The sequence below is a fragment of the Emydura macquarii genome, unplaced genomic scaffold (genome assembly GCF_026122565.2).
Source record: "Emydura macquarii macquarii isolate MOO-44397 ecotype Brisbane River unplaced genomic scaffold, CSIRO-AGI_Emac_v2 contig_1230, whole genome shotgun sequence".
Lineage (NCBI taxonomy): Eukaryota > Metazoa > Chordata > Testudines > Chelidae > Emydura > Emydura macquarii.
Window position 1 is genome coordinate 12,376,291 of NW_027131367.1, and position 14,497 is coordinate 12,390,787.

The 14,497-nt window shown below is 47.9% G+C and overlaps 2 protein-coding genes across 4 annotated transcripts in view; one reads left to right on the forward strand and one right to left on the reverse strand.

Annotated features, from left to right (window-relative positions):
- The window catches only part of LOC137152677 (polycystin-1-like), a 57,247-nt gene extending 50,357 nt beyond the window's left edge, over positions 1-6,890 (forward strand). Inside the window, 4 exon segments of the mRNA XM_067547500.1 lie at positions 348-635; positions 2,555-2,689; positions 3,164-3,478; positions 5,110-6,890. Coding sequence (XP_067403601.1) covers positions 348-635; positions 2,555-2,689; positions 3,164-3,478; positions 5,110-5,838 — 1,467 coding nt within the window. The 3' untranslated portion in view covers positions 5,839-6,890.
- A 3,079-nt stretch (positions 6,891-9,969) lies between these two features.
- Positions 9,970-14,451, reverse strand: NAT9 (N-acetyltransferase 9). 3 transcript variants are annotated; one of them, XM_067547501.1, is made up of 7 exons: positions 14,335-14,451; positions 13,758-13,844; positions 12,880-12,989; positions 11,858-11,998; positions 11,466-11,525; positions 11,143-11,237; positions 9,970-11,039 (listed from the first exon to the last, which is right to left on the reverse strand). In XM_067547501.1, the coding sequence occupies exons 2-7, from the start codon at positions 13,832-13,834 to the stop codon at positions 10,893-10,895; spliced, it is 630 nt and encodes a 209-aa protein (XP_067403602.1). In that variant the 5' UTR covers positions 13,835-13,844; positions 14,335-14,451; the 3' UTR covers positions 9,970-10,892. The 3 variants fall into 3 exon arrangements, with proteins under 3 accessions (XP_067403602.1, XP_067403603.1, XP_067403604.1); XM_067547502.1 differs by having other exon boundaries at positions 14,421-14,444; XM_067547503.1 differs by lacking the exon at positions 14,335-14,451 and having other exon boundaries at positions 12,846-12,989.
- Between the last annotated feature and the right edge of the window lie 46 nt (positions 14,452-14,497).

Genomic DNA, 14,497 nt, shown 5'->3' on the forward strand with positions numbered 1-14,497 from the left:
GTTACAGTCTATGATTAGATGCATCCCAGGAGTGTGTTCCCAATGGCTATGCTAGGGGATCTATCCAAGGCTCGGCTTTCTACTGACAGGTTGGTTTGGTGAGTTCCCCACCTGCAGCCTGGCTCTTAGTTGCCAGATGTGGCACACAACAGAGTAATTCCTGTGTGGAGTAGCTACTCTGTGTCAGCTGGGAGGATGCTAGTTATCTGCTCTGTTTATTTAGGCTTCAGAATTAGCACCACGGCTACCACCTCCCTGCTGTATCCACCTTTGTCCCCGTTGCCCAACCCAATGCATTTCAAAGCAGGAAGGCAGATTCTTTTCTCACCTTCTCTGGCTTCTTTCAGATCTCCCTGCTTCTCTTCAGCATAGCCTTCCTCCTGCCGGAGTTGTCACTCCTGTCTCAGGAAGGGGCCTCCTATTTGGGTCAGAGCCGCTGTTGGCTCCAGCTGCTCCTGGCGCTGCTCTCCATCGCAGTGGGCACCGTGCACTTTGCGCACATCTGGCTGGCAGATGTGCGGCTCAAGCATTACTGGGGACACCGCCAGGCCTTCACCAGTTTCTATGAAGTGGCACTGCTGGCTCGGCTGGAAGTCTGTCTCTCAGCCCTGCTGCTGACCATCACCATGCTGAAGGTGAGTGAGTGCGCAGAGAGTGTCGGGATCTCCCGAGGTCACGTGTCATGTTCGTTGCAGAGCTAGGGATAGATCCCAGGAGCCCTGACTTCCACTCCCCAGCTCTAACATCGCAGCCCACTCCCTCTGGGTATGTCTGGAAACCCATTCCCACTGTTCTAAAGTTGCTGATTAACAGCCTGACCCATCTCCCATTGAAATCTCAACTGGAGCCTTTCCACTGGCTTTCTGCTCTGTTACATCAGTGTAACCTCTGAATAATTGTATCGTATGCCAGGCTGCATGGCCTACACCCATTCCAGATTCTCCTCTGCCATCACCTGGAAATAGGGAAAGGTAGATGGTTGTGACTTTGTAAAGAGAGAAAAACATCAGAACCGCCATATTGCGTCAGACCAATGGTCCTTCTAGCCCAGTGTCCTGTCTTCCAACAGTGGCCAGTGCCTGACACTTCAGAGGGAATGAACAGAACATGGCAATTATGAGTGGTCCAGCCCAAGCTTCTGTTACTTGGAGGTTTAGAGACACCCAAAGCATGGGGTTGTGTCCCTGACCATCTTAGCTAACAGCTATTGATGGACTTATCCTCCATGACTTTATTTAATTCTTCTTTGAACCCAGTTATACTTTTGGCCTTCAAAACATCCCCTGGCAACAAGTTCCATGAGATGACTGAGCATTGTGTGAAGTACCACCTCCTTTTGTTTGTTTTCAACCTGCTGCCTATTTATTTCACCAGGTGACTCCTGGTTCTTGTGTTGTGAAGGGGTATGTGATCTGTCACATGGTGCCTTCAGCAATCCCAACCCTTGCTGCCAGCTGTCCCCAGCTCCCTTGGGTAACATTCCCTGCCTCTCGCCCCAGCGGGGAGTTATGTGGAAGCAGATCACAGGGTGAAGTTGAAGCCCAAGTGGTTTCTAACTCTTAAATTGTATAAACTCTTGCCACCTTGTTTCAATGGAATAAATCAGGTGAGTGTCTCCCAGTCTCTGGCCGGACACCAACTGCTGATCCTCCAACCTGCCTCTCTGCAGCACATCTCTCTATCCATTACTCAGAGTCCTAGCTGCTCTGGCCCCATCTGGTCTCTCTCTAATAATATCTTCACCACCATGGAACTAGGACATCCTTCTTCATCCAGCAGCCCTCGTGCATGGTGGTAAGCGGTGGGAGATGGTGTCAGGTCAAACCTGACAACAGCCTGGAGGTGTATACTTTCTCATTGACGTGTATATTAAATTATGCCACAATGACCTTATCATTGTCATTAAAGCTGCTGCTGAGATGTAATATCATCTTTGTTCCTTTCGCCTGCTTCCTAATGAATTGGCTGATTGGCCCAGCTGCTCTCTTCCAGGCTTGCTGTATTTATGGTTCACTGTCAACTGCGTAACGAACAGACAATAAAAGAGCAGGCAAGCAAACAGATAGATAAAGGCGGCTAGGAGCCAGAGCGGGAGAGTCAGTGAAGAGAAAGGGACACTGAGCAACCGCCTGGAGAGCTGAGAGGATGGGGATCTCTGACGCGGGAGATCACGTTCAGAGAGATGGCCATTTCCCAGACGCTGCTTCAACTGAGTGTGCGTGCCAGATGAATTCAGACCAGCCGGCTTGTGGGTGCCTGGATAATGCGTTGAGGGAGTGCTGTAGGAGCACACAAGGCTTCCAATTACAGCACCACTGTCCTCTGACCTGGTTACGACACAGTCTCAGTTATGGCCATAAGGAAGATTGGGCCTACGAGAGAGTAATGGCATCCTTGCTCCATCATGCTTCCCTCACCGAGTGCCTGGCACGGCTACGTGGCCAAGCAGGCTCCTCAGACGCCTCTTGTGAGGCAAACCTGAGCAAAGGTACTTGGGGCTGTTTGAAACGTCCCTTTTCTGATAACATCTAACCTGGCTTCCTGCTCCCCCTAGATGGTACGGCAGCTGCGCTTTGTCCGGAGATGGTCTGCATTTGGAAAGACGTTCCAGCGTGCCCTGGGAGACCTATCAGCGGCCACACTCCTCTTCCTCCTGTTCCTGTTTGTCTATGCCCAGTGCGGATATCTGGTAGGTTATAGGCTGGTTGTCAGCAGTGGGAGCGTGTGCGGAGAGCAAGATGGGGTTCTGCACTGTCATGACTCTTACCTGTGCAAGGCACTGTGCAGTGAATTCCTGTATTTATCCATAGGCCTGATACAAGATGATGCAATGCATTCATCTCCCCGCTACTCTGCAGCTGGACATCGGTTTTGTCAGAGGAGGGCCACCCTTCCCCTGAGGTCCTCTGTCAGTCACTCCACTGCTCCCCAAGCAAGCCCTACAGGAATCCAGCCACTGCTGAGATCAGATTCTGTTCTCATCTGCAATCATGCCACTGTCTTTGCACTGCTCCATCAGGGAGCGAGAAAGCTGACTTGGAGCATCCCACCCCACCCGGGGGCAGAGGGGATGTGTGTGATTGCTAAGGATGCTATAGGCAGAAAAGGGTAAAAACTCCTTTCCTAGTGATAATCCTTACCGTGTCTCTTATCTCATTCCCAGGCCTTCTCTGCCACAGTAGAGGAGTTCAGAACGTTGCGATGTGCCCTCTATGCTCTGCTTTCGGCCCTCCGTGGGAAGGTGGCTTTCCAGTCCGTGATCCAGGAATTCCCCACCCTCGGAGCTGCGTACGTCTTCAGCTACATGGTCGGTTTGCTCTGTGTCGGCAGCCGTTTCCTTTGTGCGGTCATCCTTCACAGTTACCACACTGTCCAAGCAGAAATGTACCGCCCTGCCATCGAACCGCAGGACTACGAGATGATCGAGTTCTTCGTGAAGAGGTTCAAGCTGTGGATGGGGCTCAGCAAAACTAAAGAGGTAAGAAAGGGGAAGACATGGGTGTAGCAGCCAGTGATCCAGAGTCCTGTGCTGCAGGGCCAGAGCATGGTGAGTTGAATCTAAAGGCCAGGTTTACTTTTGAGGGTCCTCATGCTACTCCGCTCACAGGCCCCTCACCCTGACACACAGGGGCTGCCCCATCCTGAGGGAAGATTAGTTTAGGCTGCCCTGTGCTGATCTTACCCCAGTGTACATCTGGATTAACTCCTTTTGTGGGGTCCCTCGGCTTTATAGCAGTGTTACTGAGATCCCTTCCATAGCCTCTGTCCTGCCCTGGAGTGACCAGTCTTTTAGGAACAGAAGGGAATTTGGTTTCCATGTAAGAGGGCTCACTTTTCCCCCTTCCTCTCCTTCTGGACAATATGGGTCAGGTTGTACCCAGCTGCTATACCTCTCTCTGCCCATTGGCTGCAGTGGGATAGCACGGGTGTGATTTGACCCTAGCAGGTCAAGAATTGGAAGAAGCAGAAAGCTGAGCATATAATATAAAGCGGTCTTTGATTGCTCCTCTCCTTGGAGAGGGGAAGGATGGTCTTGTGGCTAATGGAGATCTGTGTTCATTTCCCTGCACTAGCTTCTTGCGTGACCTTGGGGAAAGTCACTGTGCCTTAGCTTCTGTAGAAGAGGATAATGCTTCCCAGAGCTGTTGTCAGAATAATTTCTGCAGGGTTTGTGAGGGGCTCAGACGTTCCAGTAATGAGTGCCGCAGGAAAGCCAGTCACCCTTTGTACGAAGGTTCCACTGATAAATGGTTAATGGAGTTAAGCATGTTACAGAGATAAGAACAGTAGAACTTCAGAGTTACGAACACCTCGGGAATGGAGGTTGTTTGTAACTCCGAAATATTCGTAACTCTGAACTAAATGTTCTGCTTGTTCTTTCAAAAGTTTACAGCTGAACATGGACTTTATACAGCTTTGAAATTTTACTGTGCAGTAGAAAAATGCTCCTTTCCCTTCATTTTTTAGTAGTTTAGGGTTAACACAGCATTGTACTGTTTTTGATTCTCTCTCTTTTTTTTTTTTTTTAATCTCTGCTGCGGCCTGATTGCGTACTTCGGTTCCAAATGAGGGGTGTGGTTAACTGGTCAGCTCAGAACTCTGGTGTTTGTAACTCTGAGGTTCTACTGTAATATGTTTTCAGTGTTGTTGTCGTGTTGCTCCCAGTATATTAGAGAGACAAGGTGGGTGAAGTAACATCTTTTACTGGACCCTAACTTAGGTTGGTGAAAGAGACAAGGGGACCTGAAGAAGAGCTGTGTGTGGTTCAACAGCTTGTCTCTTGCACCAGCAGAGGTTGGTCCAATGAAAGGTATCACCTCCCCCACCTTATGTCTCTAAAAAGGAGGATGTGTAATAGATGGCCCTAAGCAGCCTGTTCGACTCTAACAATTTTAATCAATTTTTAAACTATCTATTAACCCTTCATTAGCCATTTATAAATGGAACCTTAATATAAACTGTGATCGAAAAGCCTATAACTAACACTGCAGGAAATGAGCACGCAAGCTGTGGCTCACGGTCCCTCCTGCTACATAGAGGGAAGGAGGACTGGGCTGTAGGATTCTCAGGGGATTTCCTCTTTGGCTCTTTTTTCTTTCTGTCATTCAGTTCCGCCACAAAGTAAAGTTTGAAGGGATGGACTCGCTGATTTCACGCTCCTCCGGGAACTCCAAACGCTCCTGCCTCCCCTCAGCCGGCACCGTCTTCCGCTGTGCCAGCTCCCCCATCTCCTCTGGCTCCTTCAGCTCAGAAGAGCTAGCCCTTCCCGAGAGCCCTGCCCCGGAGCCTTACGATGTAGGGTTTTACTTGGCACGTCTACCCTCCGCAGTGAATCGCCTTCTGGACCAGTTTGACCGGGTCATTCGAGTCATGGAGGATGTGGGCCAGCTGGAGGGGGGTCTGGAACAGGCTCAGAAAAGAATTAATGACAACAAGAAGGTTCAGAAGGGAGAGAAGAGCTGGCAGGGAGAGAAGGTGGCACCAGGTAAGCAGCTGGAGCTACCGAGAACTTACAGCACCTTCTCGGAGTCTGCCCTGGCCAGAATGAGGGCCCATAGAATCAAGGTCTCTAACTGCAATGCCACTGATGGGCACAAGCTGGTCCAGGAGCCTCCAGCAGATGCTATACCTCACCCAGTGGTTGGGCGCACATCCCGGCTGGGTGGGCCTCCAATATCAGCTGATCTCTGTCCAAGGCTTACCCATGCACCAGGCATTTCATGCAAGTGGAGACCAAAGAGTGAGGAGGGGCAGGGCTGTCTGTGCCATGATGTTCCTCAGAGGCAGATCCCTTTAAAAAGAAGAGCATGGCAAACAGAAGGCACCGGGAACGTGTAATGAGACTAAGGTACAGATCAAGCTGACGGCAGGTCAGATTCCTGTCCCAGCACTGGAAATGAGGTCTCTCCATTTCCAAAGAGTGCTTCACTCATGGCATCCACCTTGCTGGGCAAAGGCTGTCCTAGCGAAGGACAAATCTTTGGGTTAGCTCAGTCCTTCACTCCTCTCCAGCCCAGTGCACCATAATGCCATTGTTCCCAACTCCGCTGGGAGTTCGACAGTGGTCGTGTGATGCCAGTTGCTGGGGCAGAGCTGAATCCTGGCAAAACCATTACATGGTGCTCCCAATAGAAGTGAACAACAACATGGGCAGTTTCCTAAGAGCTGTGAGAGGAATGGCGGCTAATACACTAGCACGTCCATCCCTTTCACAACAGTAGGGCTGATGGCCTCACCTGTTCCTAGAAACTGGCTGATCGATAGGCAGCTGGAGCAACCACCCCTGAAGAAACCCTCACCATATTGCTGCTGAGATTCCCCCAGGCTGAGACTTGTCATTTGCTTCCTATCCCATTGGAACACTCTCCCGGAATGGCCTGAAACAAAGGCAGGTGCAGTAGTTACCCATGAAGAATTTCATCCTGGGGCTAAACTGCTTGATGATTTTTTTTCCTGGCATTAAAGAATGTGGAAAAATGAGTTTATCTGAATGAATCACTAACATCAGTTAGTAAAAATATATATTATATACACAAACAGGTGAAGTGGAATTAACTAACTAAACTAAAAGATTTATGATAAAGACAAGAATGCTGGAATGTATTGGTCTATCCATACAGCTGTGTTCATGTGTCAGCTACACCCATCTGGCTGTTGCACTTCCTGTATTTATTGCCGAGTGCCCATTCCCTTTGTGAACTGTCCATGTGTCCCGTGCTCTCCCCGGTCTCTTTCTGGGTTTAACATTGTTCCTGGTGCAGACACTGAAGCATGGTCACTGTCATGATTGTGCGGGGCTGCTGATCCTATTTTTTCCAGTGTTGCTTTCTCAGGCCTTCCCCATCCTTGCTCAACTCCTTTATCTAGGAATCAGGGTTTTTTGCCCTGAATGACCAATCAACCCAGCTAACTTTCTTGGTGTGCATATCATTACAATGTTAATGCATAAAACCCTGAACCCTAATCCTTGATTGATTTATATGCCTTGTAGCTTGTGTCCCATCACTTGGAGGCAGTGTGTCTAGGGATGGCTGTTGTGTACCTCTTAGATGAAGCCCAGCAGGAGGCTGAAGTGGAAGATCTCCAACCATCTGAGTTCCCTTGTGACTGTAAACTGCATCCGTCCCTCATCCGCAGCTATATTTCTGCAGCTATTTTTGACGGGGTGATAGCACTTGCATGGGCAGGAGACGATGACAGAGTTTCTCTCTGCTCAGAACTCTGAATTTGATATGATTTTGCAAAGGGTGGCTGGGCTCCAGGAGTCAGAGGGGGAAATTCATGTCACACCGTTCGGTCCGGGAAAGGAGCTGGGCTTCATTAGCGCTTCTAGACAGGGTGAGGTACTGCCAAGGGCACCTGGCTACAGGCAGTAACACAGATGCACTAGTCTCATCTCTCATTTGTGTTCTTAGCCCCACAATCCAGCAAGAAGTGAGGACTAAACTATTCAAACACGGGCAGCGGGTATCTTCCAGACCTTGAGAGTGGTGAGTAGGAGAGAAGAATTTCCAGTGAAACACATACCAAGCACCGTCCATCACCATTTCAGGCCCAGCACAAGGAACAGGTGCAAGAGAGAGGGGAGGGTGCAGTTGTTTACGCACACCCACAATGGGTCTTTGGGAACACTGATTGCCTCCTGGTTTTGTCCATTATGGAGCCAGTCTGATTTTAATAAATACCCTTGACCTTGATAAGGTGGTGGGAAGGGGATGAAATTGCTCTATTGTTTACAGGGACAAGGTTTTTACTTGTTGCCATAACAACATAATGTCTGACTTCAAATAGTTTCTAGACCCTGAGTACAGGTCTTAGCCCACTTCACCATCACTGAGGAGGAACAAAGTTAGTACCACTGAAAGTCTTTCCCTCAGTGCAATGTACTAAAAGCAGGCCTTTTACTCCACTGCATTTCTATAACAATGGCCAGCGGCCCTAGGCCTCTTCTCAGGAAGTTGGGAGAATTCTCTACAGAAGCTGGAAAATAAGATTCTTTACCTGACCCATTTCAGTTGTTTTTGGTTTGCTATCAGCACTACTATGCCCTTGACTTCTCAGTATAGCAGGAATAGGCCCAGCTTCAGGCAGAAAAGGTGAAATTCTTCACTCACATACACACGTGCAGTTCCTACCCACCTACTGCATGCGGTCATGTTCATTACTTTGCTGGAAGAGCATAAGCCTTCGTATTTCAATGGGATCATGCTGCAAGCCAAAGCACTTAAAAAAAAAAAAAAAAAAAAAAGTCTAGGAATTTAAGGGGAAAAAACTGCAGATACGCAGAGATGTGGAAACTAGCATCCCAGAGTGGAGATACATTCAGTTCCCAAGTCTCTCTCTCTAGCAGAGGCTGAAAGCAATTGTTTTAGTGGAAGCGGAGAAAAACCCATAATGCAGCTGGTCAATTATGCAATATTGTACCAAGACCACCAAATTAATTCCTGAACCCAGCTGGTGGTCAAGCAGCATGAGGATTAATAGCCTTTATAACTTTAATCCCAGCTATACATAGAACTCCTCTTCACTTCATTACTGCACAAGGCTTTTGCTATAACAAAATCCATGCTAAATGCCTACTCACTGATTAAAATGCCTCAATACACTACTGTGGCGCTTGAAAATCAGCATACAAGGCCCTAGGACTAACACCACAAATGGGAGCTCTAAAAATTGCACAAGATAACAATTACTGATCATATCCCAGTTAGAAACTTACTACCATATCCCCAGAGCAAAAACAAAACATTGCTGGTCACTCTGGGAATTGGCCTATGAGAGCAAACAGCCTTTCCTAAAGAGGGAGTGTTAGGTGCAGTTGGACTACACCTCCTTTCCCTTGATCAAGTTTAGCTTTGAGTAGCTTCCTAGCTCCTATTACTAACAGTGTGTGAAGATCTGATTGTTCTTTTGAATGGTTCTGTATGAAAAAAAGTCAGTCTTGCTAAAGTTTCCCTTAATGAGTTATAAATCTTGCAGTCAAATAATGGAGGAGGGTGGCTGGCAAACTCTCACCTCTAAAGGACACCTTCTCAAAATATGAAGCATCTTTTTTCCATCCTTATCAGAGTGCCGTGAGCACAAGTTCCAGGCTCAGCACTGAACGGGAATATTTTTCCAATCCTGCTTTTCCCACTTAGAAAAGCAGTTTTTAAAAACATCACTTCTGCTGAGGCAACTAAGGGTGGCCAGAAAACATTTCCATTTCACAAAAAAATGAGTATTCAAAATTTGTTTAGCCAACAGCACTGGGGGTAGGGCTTCACCTGGGATGTGAAAGATCCAGGTTTGAGTCCCTCCCCTCACCCCGTCTGATTGATTCATTCTGGGGTGTCTCTCCCTGTTCTTGACCTGAAATTCCACCCTGGACCAGAGAAAACTTCCCAACTACAGTTTAGTCAAAACATACGTTTCCACAAAAAGTTCTGGTTTCAACAAATCAGCGTTTTTAAATTAAAAGCTATTCTGTTGAAAAATTCCCCACCAACTCTAGTGGTGACTGCTACGGTCTCAGAGTGCATGTTCTTATTCACCTGAATGTGGGATCGTAGTTTGGAAACTTAAGAGGTGTCTCAACACCACCTTGCCGCAGTCAGTTCCACAGCTTTTATTTATATCTCCCTTAAAAGCTGGGTTCCAGGTTAGCCATTCCCTGGTTGTCTTGTAATGTAGATAGTTTTAAATAAACATGGTAGCAGCTCAGCTGCTTTATTCTTTACATCTTCTGTGCAATTTAATTTTCTCACTCACCTTTTCATGAATACCCCTATCACAGCAATGGCCCTTTTTCAGTACCTATACCAAGCAGACCTGGGACAGGTATTTCTCCTCCATCAAAAATCATCCTCAGGTAAAGTCTGATGTACAGAGTTAATTTAGTACTCTGATTTCAGCCTCTTTGATTGCCTCTTTACATTAGTTCCTAACTTTTTAGAAATGTAGTTTACCATTGCTGGCTTGAGGGAGGTCAGCCAGGCATCCCTTACCAAGTAACTACAACTCAAATTCACTTCAGTGGGAGAAGGGCACTCAACCCCTCTCAGCTCTTAGTTGTACCATCTTCTCCCATTAAGCTGTGCTCATACTAACCGACAACTGTGAGGAGCTACCCATGCTACACAACACGTTAGAGCATGAACAACTGAATGGGGGGCAGCCGGCACCGGTGGTACACCAGCACTAAGCACAAAGGCCAGGAGGGGAAAGCCTGGTGCCTGTAGAACCTGTAATGGTAACCAGTTGTCTGACAGATCCACTGACAGTCCCACTGGTTTAAGTCTTATGTACTTTATTTTTCTTTAAATCTTGTAGTCACCACTTTACCAATCAAAGAGGGCAACTGAGCTACTTTTCCTACCAGATCACGTTAAGTCACATCACGTGTCAGTTTCTATCTAGCAAAGCACATAGTCTCCTATGGCTCAGACCCCATCTGTGACACTAAGAACTCTGCTGCGAAGGATGGTGGGGTTTTAGCTAGGAACTCAATTTTCTCTGCTCATCCAGAGATTGGCAACATTATTTACAGGCCCTGGAGGTCCACACAGTCCCTTCCTAGAACAGGACAGAGGGAGCTTTGTGGCTAAAAGGGCCATTCCCAGCCAAGCTGTACTTCTATGCTTAACCTGTTAGCATCTGTTCATCCATCCCAGCTTCCGGGCACTATTTCAAAGGAATGCTGCTGTTGGTGCTCTGTTGTGACTGCCGTGGAAGATCAGCATTTCATAGGTAGTAGATCAGGTACGTGGGGTTGTAGCAAAGCAGTTTAAGTTTGTTATTTGATCCACTCTTGCTCCCAAGGGGTTTTCCATACGTGCACTCAGTAACATTGTCAAACTGTTCCCCCCGAGAGACCTAGCAGGGCTGTGGATTGCCTGCCTCTGGAGAAGCTGTCAGGTCTCAGAGACATGCGGCTGTAGGTTCAATGCACTGTAAGTTTTCTCTTCCACGTGGTTCGTTTGCTCCAAGAGCCACTGTCTCTGCTGCTCATTCACATCCAGTCTCAATGTCACCTCCTGGAAGACCCTGTTCACGGCAACCTATATACAAGGTACGAGAACAAGCCAGATTGATCTCAGGCCCTAGCCAAAGGCACTTCAAAAAGGGAGAATTCCATCTCTCCTGAAAAGGCCAGCATCTCACCTCCTGAAAATGAAGCTTTTTGAACATGCAGATACTAGCTTCATTTTCCTGTCCAATCTTAGCCTCAAATTTGGTAATTCCCAGCTTTGTTACTCCTGCAGAAGAAGCCAGAAAGAGAAATAAGCAGCCCTGTCTGCACACGTCTATTTCCTTAACCCCGCATTCTGTCATAGCTACAGACATGCAACATTCCACTGCTCCTTAAATATGAGGGCTGGTATATATCCACTACCCTCTCCACATAAACAGAACAGCCAAGGGAAACCTGCGCCTTTATCTCCCCATCACGTCACTTCCATCCTCCCACGGTTAGCTATCCTTACCATAAAACATCATGATCAGAACTGTCTCCTTGCCAAACCCTCGGCCACGGCAGCTGGGCTCTAAGAGAGACAAGAACAGAGGTTAGTGTCCATCTATATGATACAAACCCTGTAACTGGTACACTTTCCTCATGCACTGGACTAGCAGAAAAGGGGTTGCAGATGAGGACTGAATTGAACTGGTAGAACTAGGAGCGCAGGAACCTGGTACATTATCTGCCTACTCTCAATCTAGCTTTAACCACTGCTACCACTTTTTGAGGAGGGGAGTCATCGTAATGCCCCTGAAGCCATTTGGATGAAGGAGCTTTCATACCTAAAAGCTAGTGCAAGGCAGAGGGTGGCATTAGGGTGACAGCAGCATTAGTAGCGTGGGGCTATGCTTAATGTACCTGCAATCATGACTTCAATCTCTCCCACTGTCGGATCCTCTATATCAGTGAGGAACAGATTCACATCCCCCACCATACAGTCTTCCTCCATGCCTGCCTGCCCAGACCACCTCTCTGTGTCCAGCACAATAAACGTGCATTCTGGGGAAAATGAGAGAGCAGCAGAACTCACAAGGCATGTTTAAGAATCATTCACAAATTACTAAAGTATGACATTACAGATGGACAATGAGCAGACAAGCAACATCCTGCATGTTAATAGCCTGTATGAACCAGTAGTCAGAGCTCCTGGGCCAGACAAAGCATGCTTACCATCACCCACCACGGGCAAGATCAGAAATACCCTCGAAAACATCTGCTGGTTTCAGTTTGCATAGAGCCAGGGTTCACACAGATACTTTAACTTGATGAAATATATACAATTAATGTGGATTAGCTTTCCCCACTGCATCGCCTTTTACATTAAACTCCGGCAAAGAATGTGAACATAAGAGACTGAAGAGACCTGTTGAGTCACCTAGTCTATTTCTCTGCTCTCTTCAGTATGTCTTCCCAAGCTGTCACCAGTGACCAAGACAACTGTTAGCCTCAGGTCTGTCCCACCCTCAGTGTTTTGTGAATGTAAATTTGTACTAGATTTTACAGGCAGTAACTCATCCAGGCAAACAATTCAGCCAGTGAATCTAAACCTGATCATTATAAAGCCGTGAGTTTCCATGTGGAGAAATCCAATCCCTCCCCTGTTTACAAGGATAGGCTCTGACTGAGTTCTCAGATCTCTGTTCTTTCTAGAAGTTGACTGGATTGCTGCTGCACAGGGAATAATGGTTTTAAGAATTTACATTATTGTTGTTAAGAGCTGGATAAAGCAAAACTTCAACAGTTCCTCCAATCCCTTGAATAAGTGTGTGCATATATTCATTGCCCAAAAATGTCATGAAGGCTGAGATAAGTTTGACTGGCAGTATGGCAGAAGTGCTCGCTACACCTTCCCACTTTTGGGAGACATTCAAACACCTCACTATCTGTATCCTCCTGCCAGCTGCGCTGCATCTCATACTCCTGCTCCAGGCTCAGTGGCTCAGATGCGGTCAGTCGCTGTAGCTCCTCCGATTTCATCCACTCATGGTACCTGATGGAGAGTACCACAAAGAGAATGCAGACCTATTTTGAACATCACCTGTTATGTTTCACTGAAACCTTTAAGGGTCAAACTCCCCGCCTCCCATCAACCTATTCAGGAAACTACAGATGGCTCTAAATGCCCCATCGGCCAGTGCCTACAAGCCTCACTTAACTTCCTGAAATAACATAGGAATCAGTACACAATCTCCTTTACACAGGCACACAAATAAAGGACTAGTACAAGTGTTTGATACCTCACCTTGAGTTTGCTTTGCGCTGAAATTGCAACCATCCACGTCTGTAATTTACAAACTCACTGCTTAAAATTTAAATTCGTCAGAGACCAGTTCCGTTTTTATGAGCTCAAGTTTTACTGTTCACAAAGTAATAATGAGCACTCAAACAGCAGCCTACCCTATGGTTGTTTGGTGGCCAATGTGAAATGATCTAGTGGGTCCAGCCCAGTTATAACTGGACAAGTGTCCACATGAATAAACAAACTTCACCACCCCTGACATTTGCTGTCCGTCTTTGATAGCAGTCTCACTGAGCTGCCATCTCACACCTGGAGGTGGCTGCTACAAAGCAGAACTAAGGAATATGGGCAGACCAACACAGGCTGTTGCTTGTGCTGTGCCACTTAGACAGACGCAGAGATGATTTCAGTCCCCAGAGCTGTTGAGCCAGAGCCTTTCGTAAGCACTAAATTCCCTTAGAAAATAAAGTTGAATTTTAAAAATAGAAACAGAGGGGACAGAGGGTGTAAGCTGCATACCGGGATACATGAGCAGAGGTGTATGGTACCAGGGTCACCTTCTTCCCCTGTAAGACTGTATTCTGGTTAATCTTCATGGTCTCCAGCCTGAAGGAGAGAGAAAAAGAAACTTACTAAAGTCTTTAGGGATGCCAAGGGAAAGACACACCCTCAAGATCAGTTCTTTTAAACTACGATAAAATCCACTTTCCTTACAAAACCCCCTATTTTCCTGCTCCCCTCATGGGTTTCCTCCTGGCCTTTTGGGCAAAGCAGACACTGGCTGTGAAACTGATCAGACACGAAGTGCGGCAGAAGCAAAACGCTGCCTCGCACCCAGCCCGGCCCTGATCCCGCTGGCCAGGCATCCCACCGGCGGGGGCGGGGGCACTCGCTGGTCCCTCCTTCTCCAGCCCCAGGAAGTGGGCAGCATCCAGCTTCCCTCAGCCCAGCCCAGCCCAGCCTCCGGCGGGGAGGAAACGGAGGACACCCAGGCCAGCCTCCGGGGTCTCTTCATGAGCCGCTCCAGGCCATGGGGTCCCCGGGCCTATGAGGCACCGCTGGTCTCGGACCGGTCAGCGCCAGCGGCAGCACCGACCTCAGTCTAGGGGCCGGCCCGGCCGGCAACGGACAGCGCCGGGTCCCAACCTATAGCGCATGCGCAGAAACTACGCCAGTCCGTACGGGGGCCACCGAGCCGGACGAGGGTCGCGCCTCGTGCACGTGATCCAATGTGTCCAATGGGCGGAGCAGGGGCGAGC

Excerpts from the sequence above, each read along its gene's own strand:
- NAT9 (XM_067547501.1), bottom strand. The coding sequence starts at position 13,834 with ATGAAGATTAACCAGAATACAGTCTTACAGGGGAAGAAGGTGACCCTG. Across the intron at positions 11,526-11,857 it reads GATTGAAGTCATGATTGCAG|AGCCCAGCTGCCGTGGCCGA; the intron begins GTACATTAAGCA and ends TGTCTCTCTTAG. Across the intron at positions 11,040-11,142 it reads AAAAGCTTCATTTTCAGGAG|GTTGCCGTGAACAGGGTCTT; the intron begins GTGAGATGCTGG and ends CCTTGTATATAG.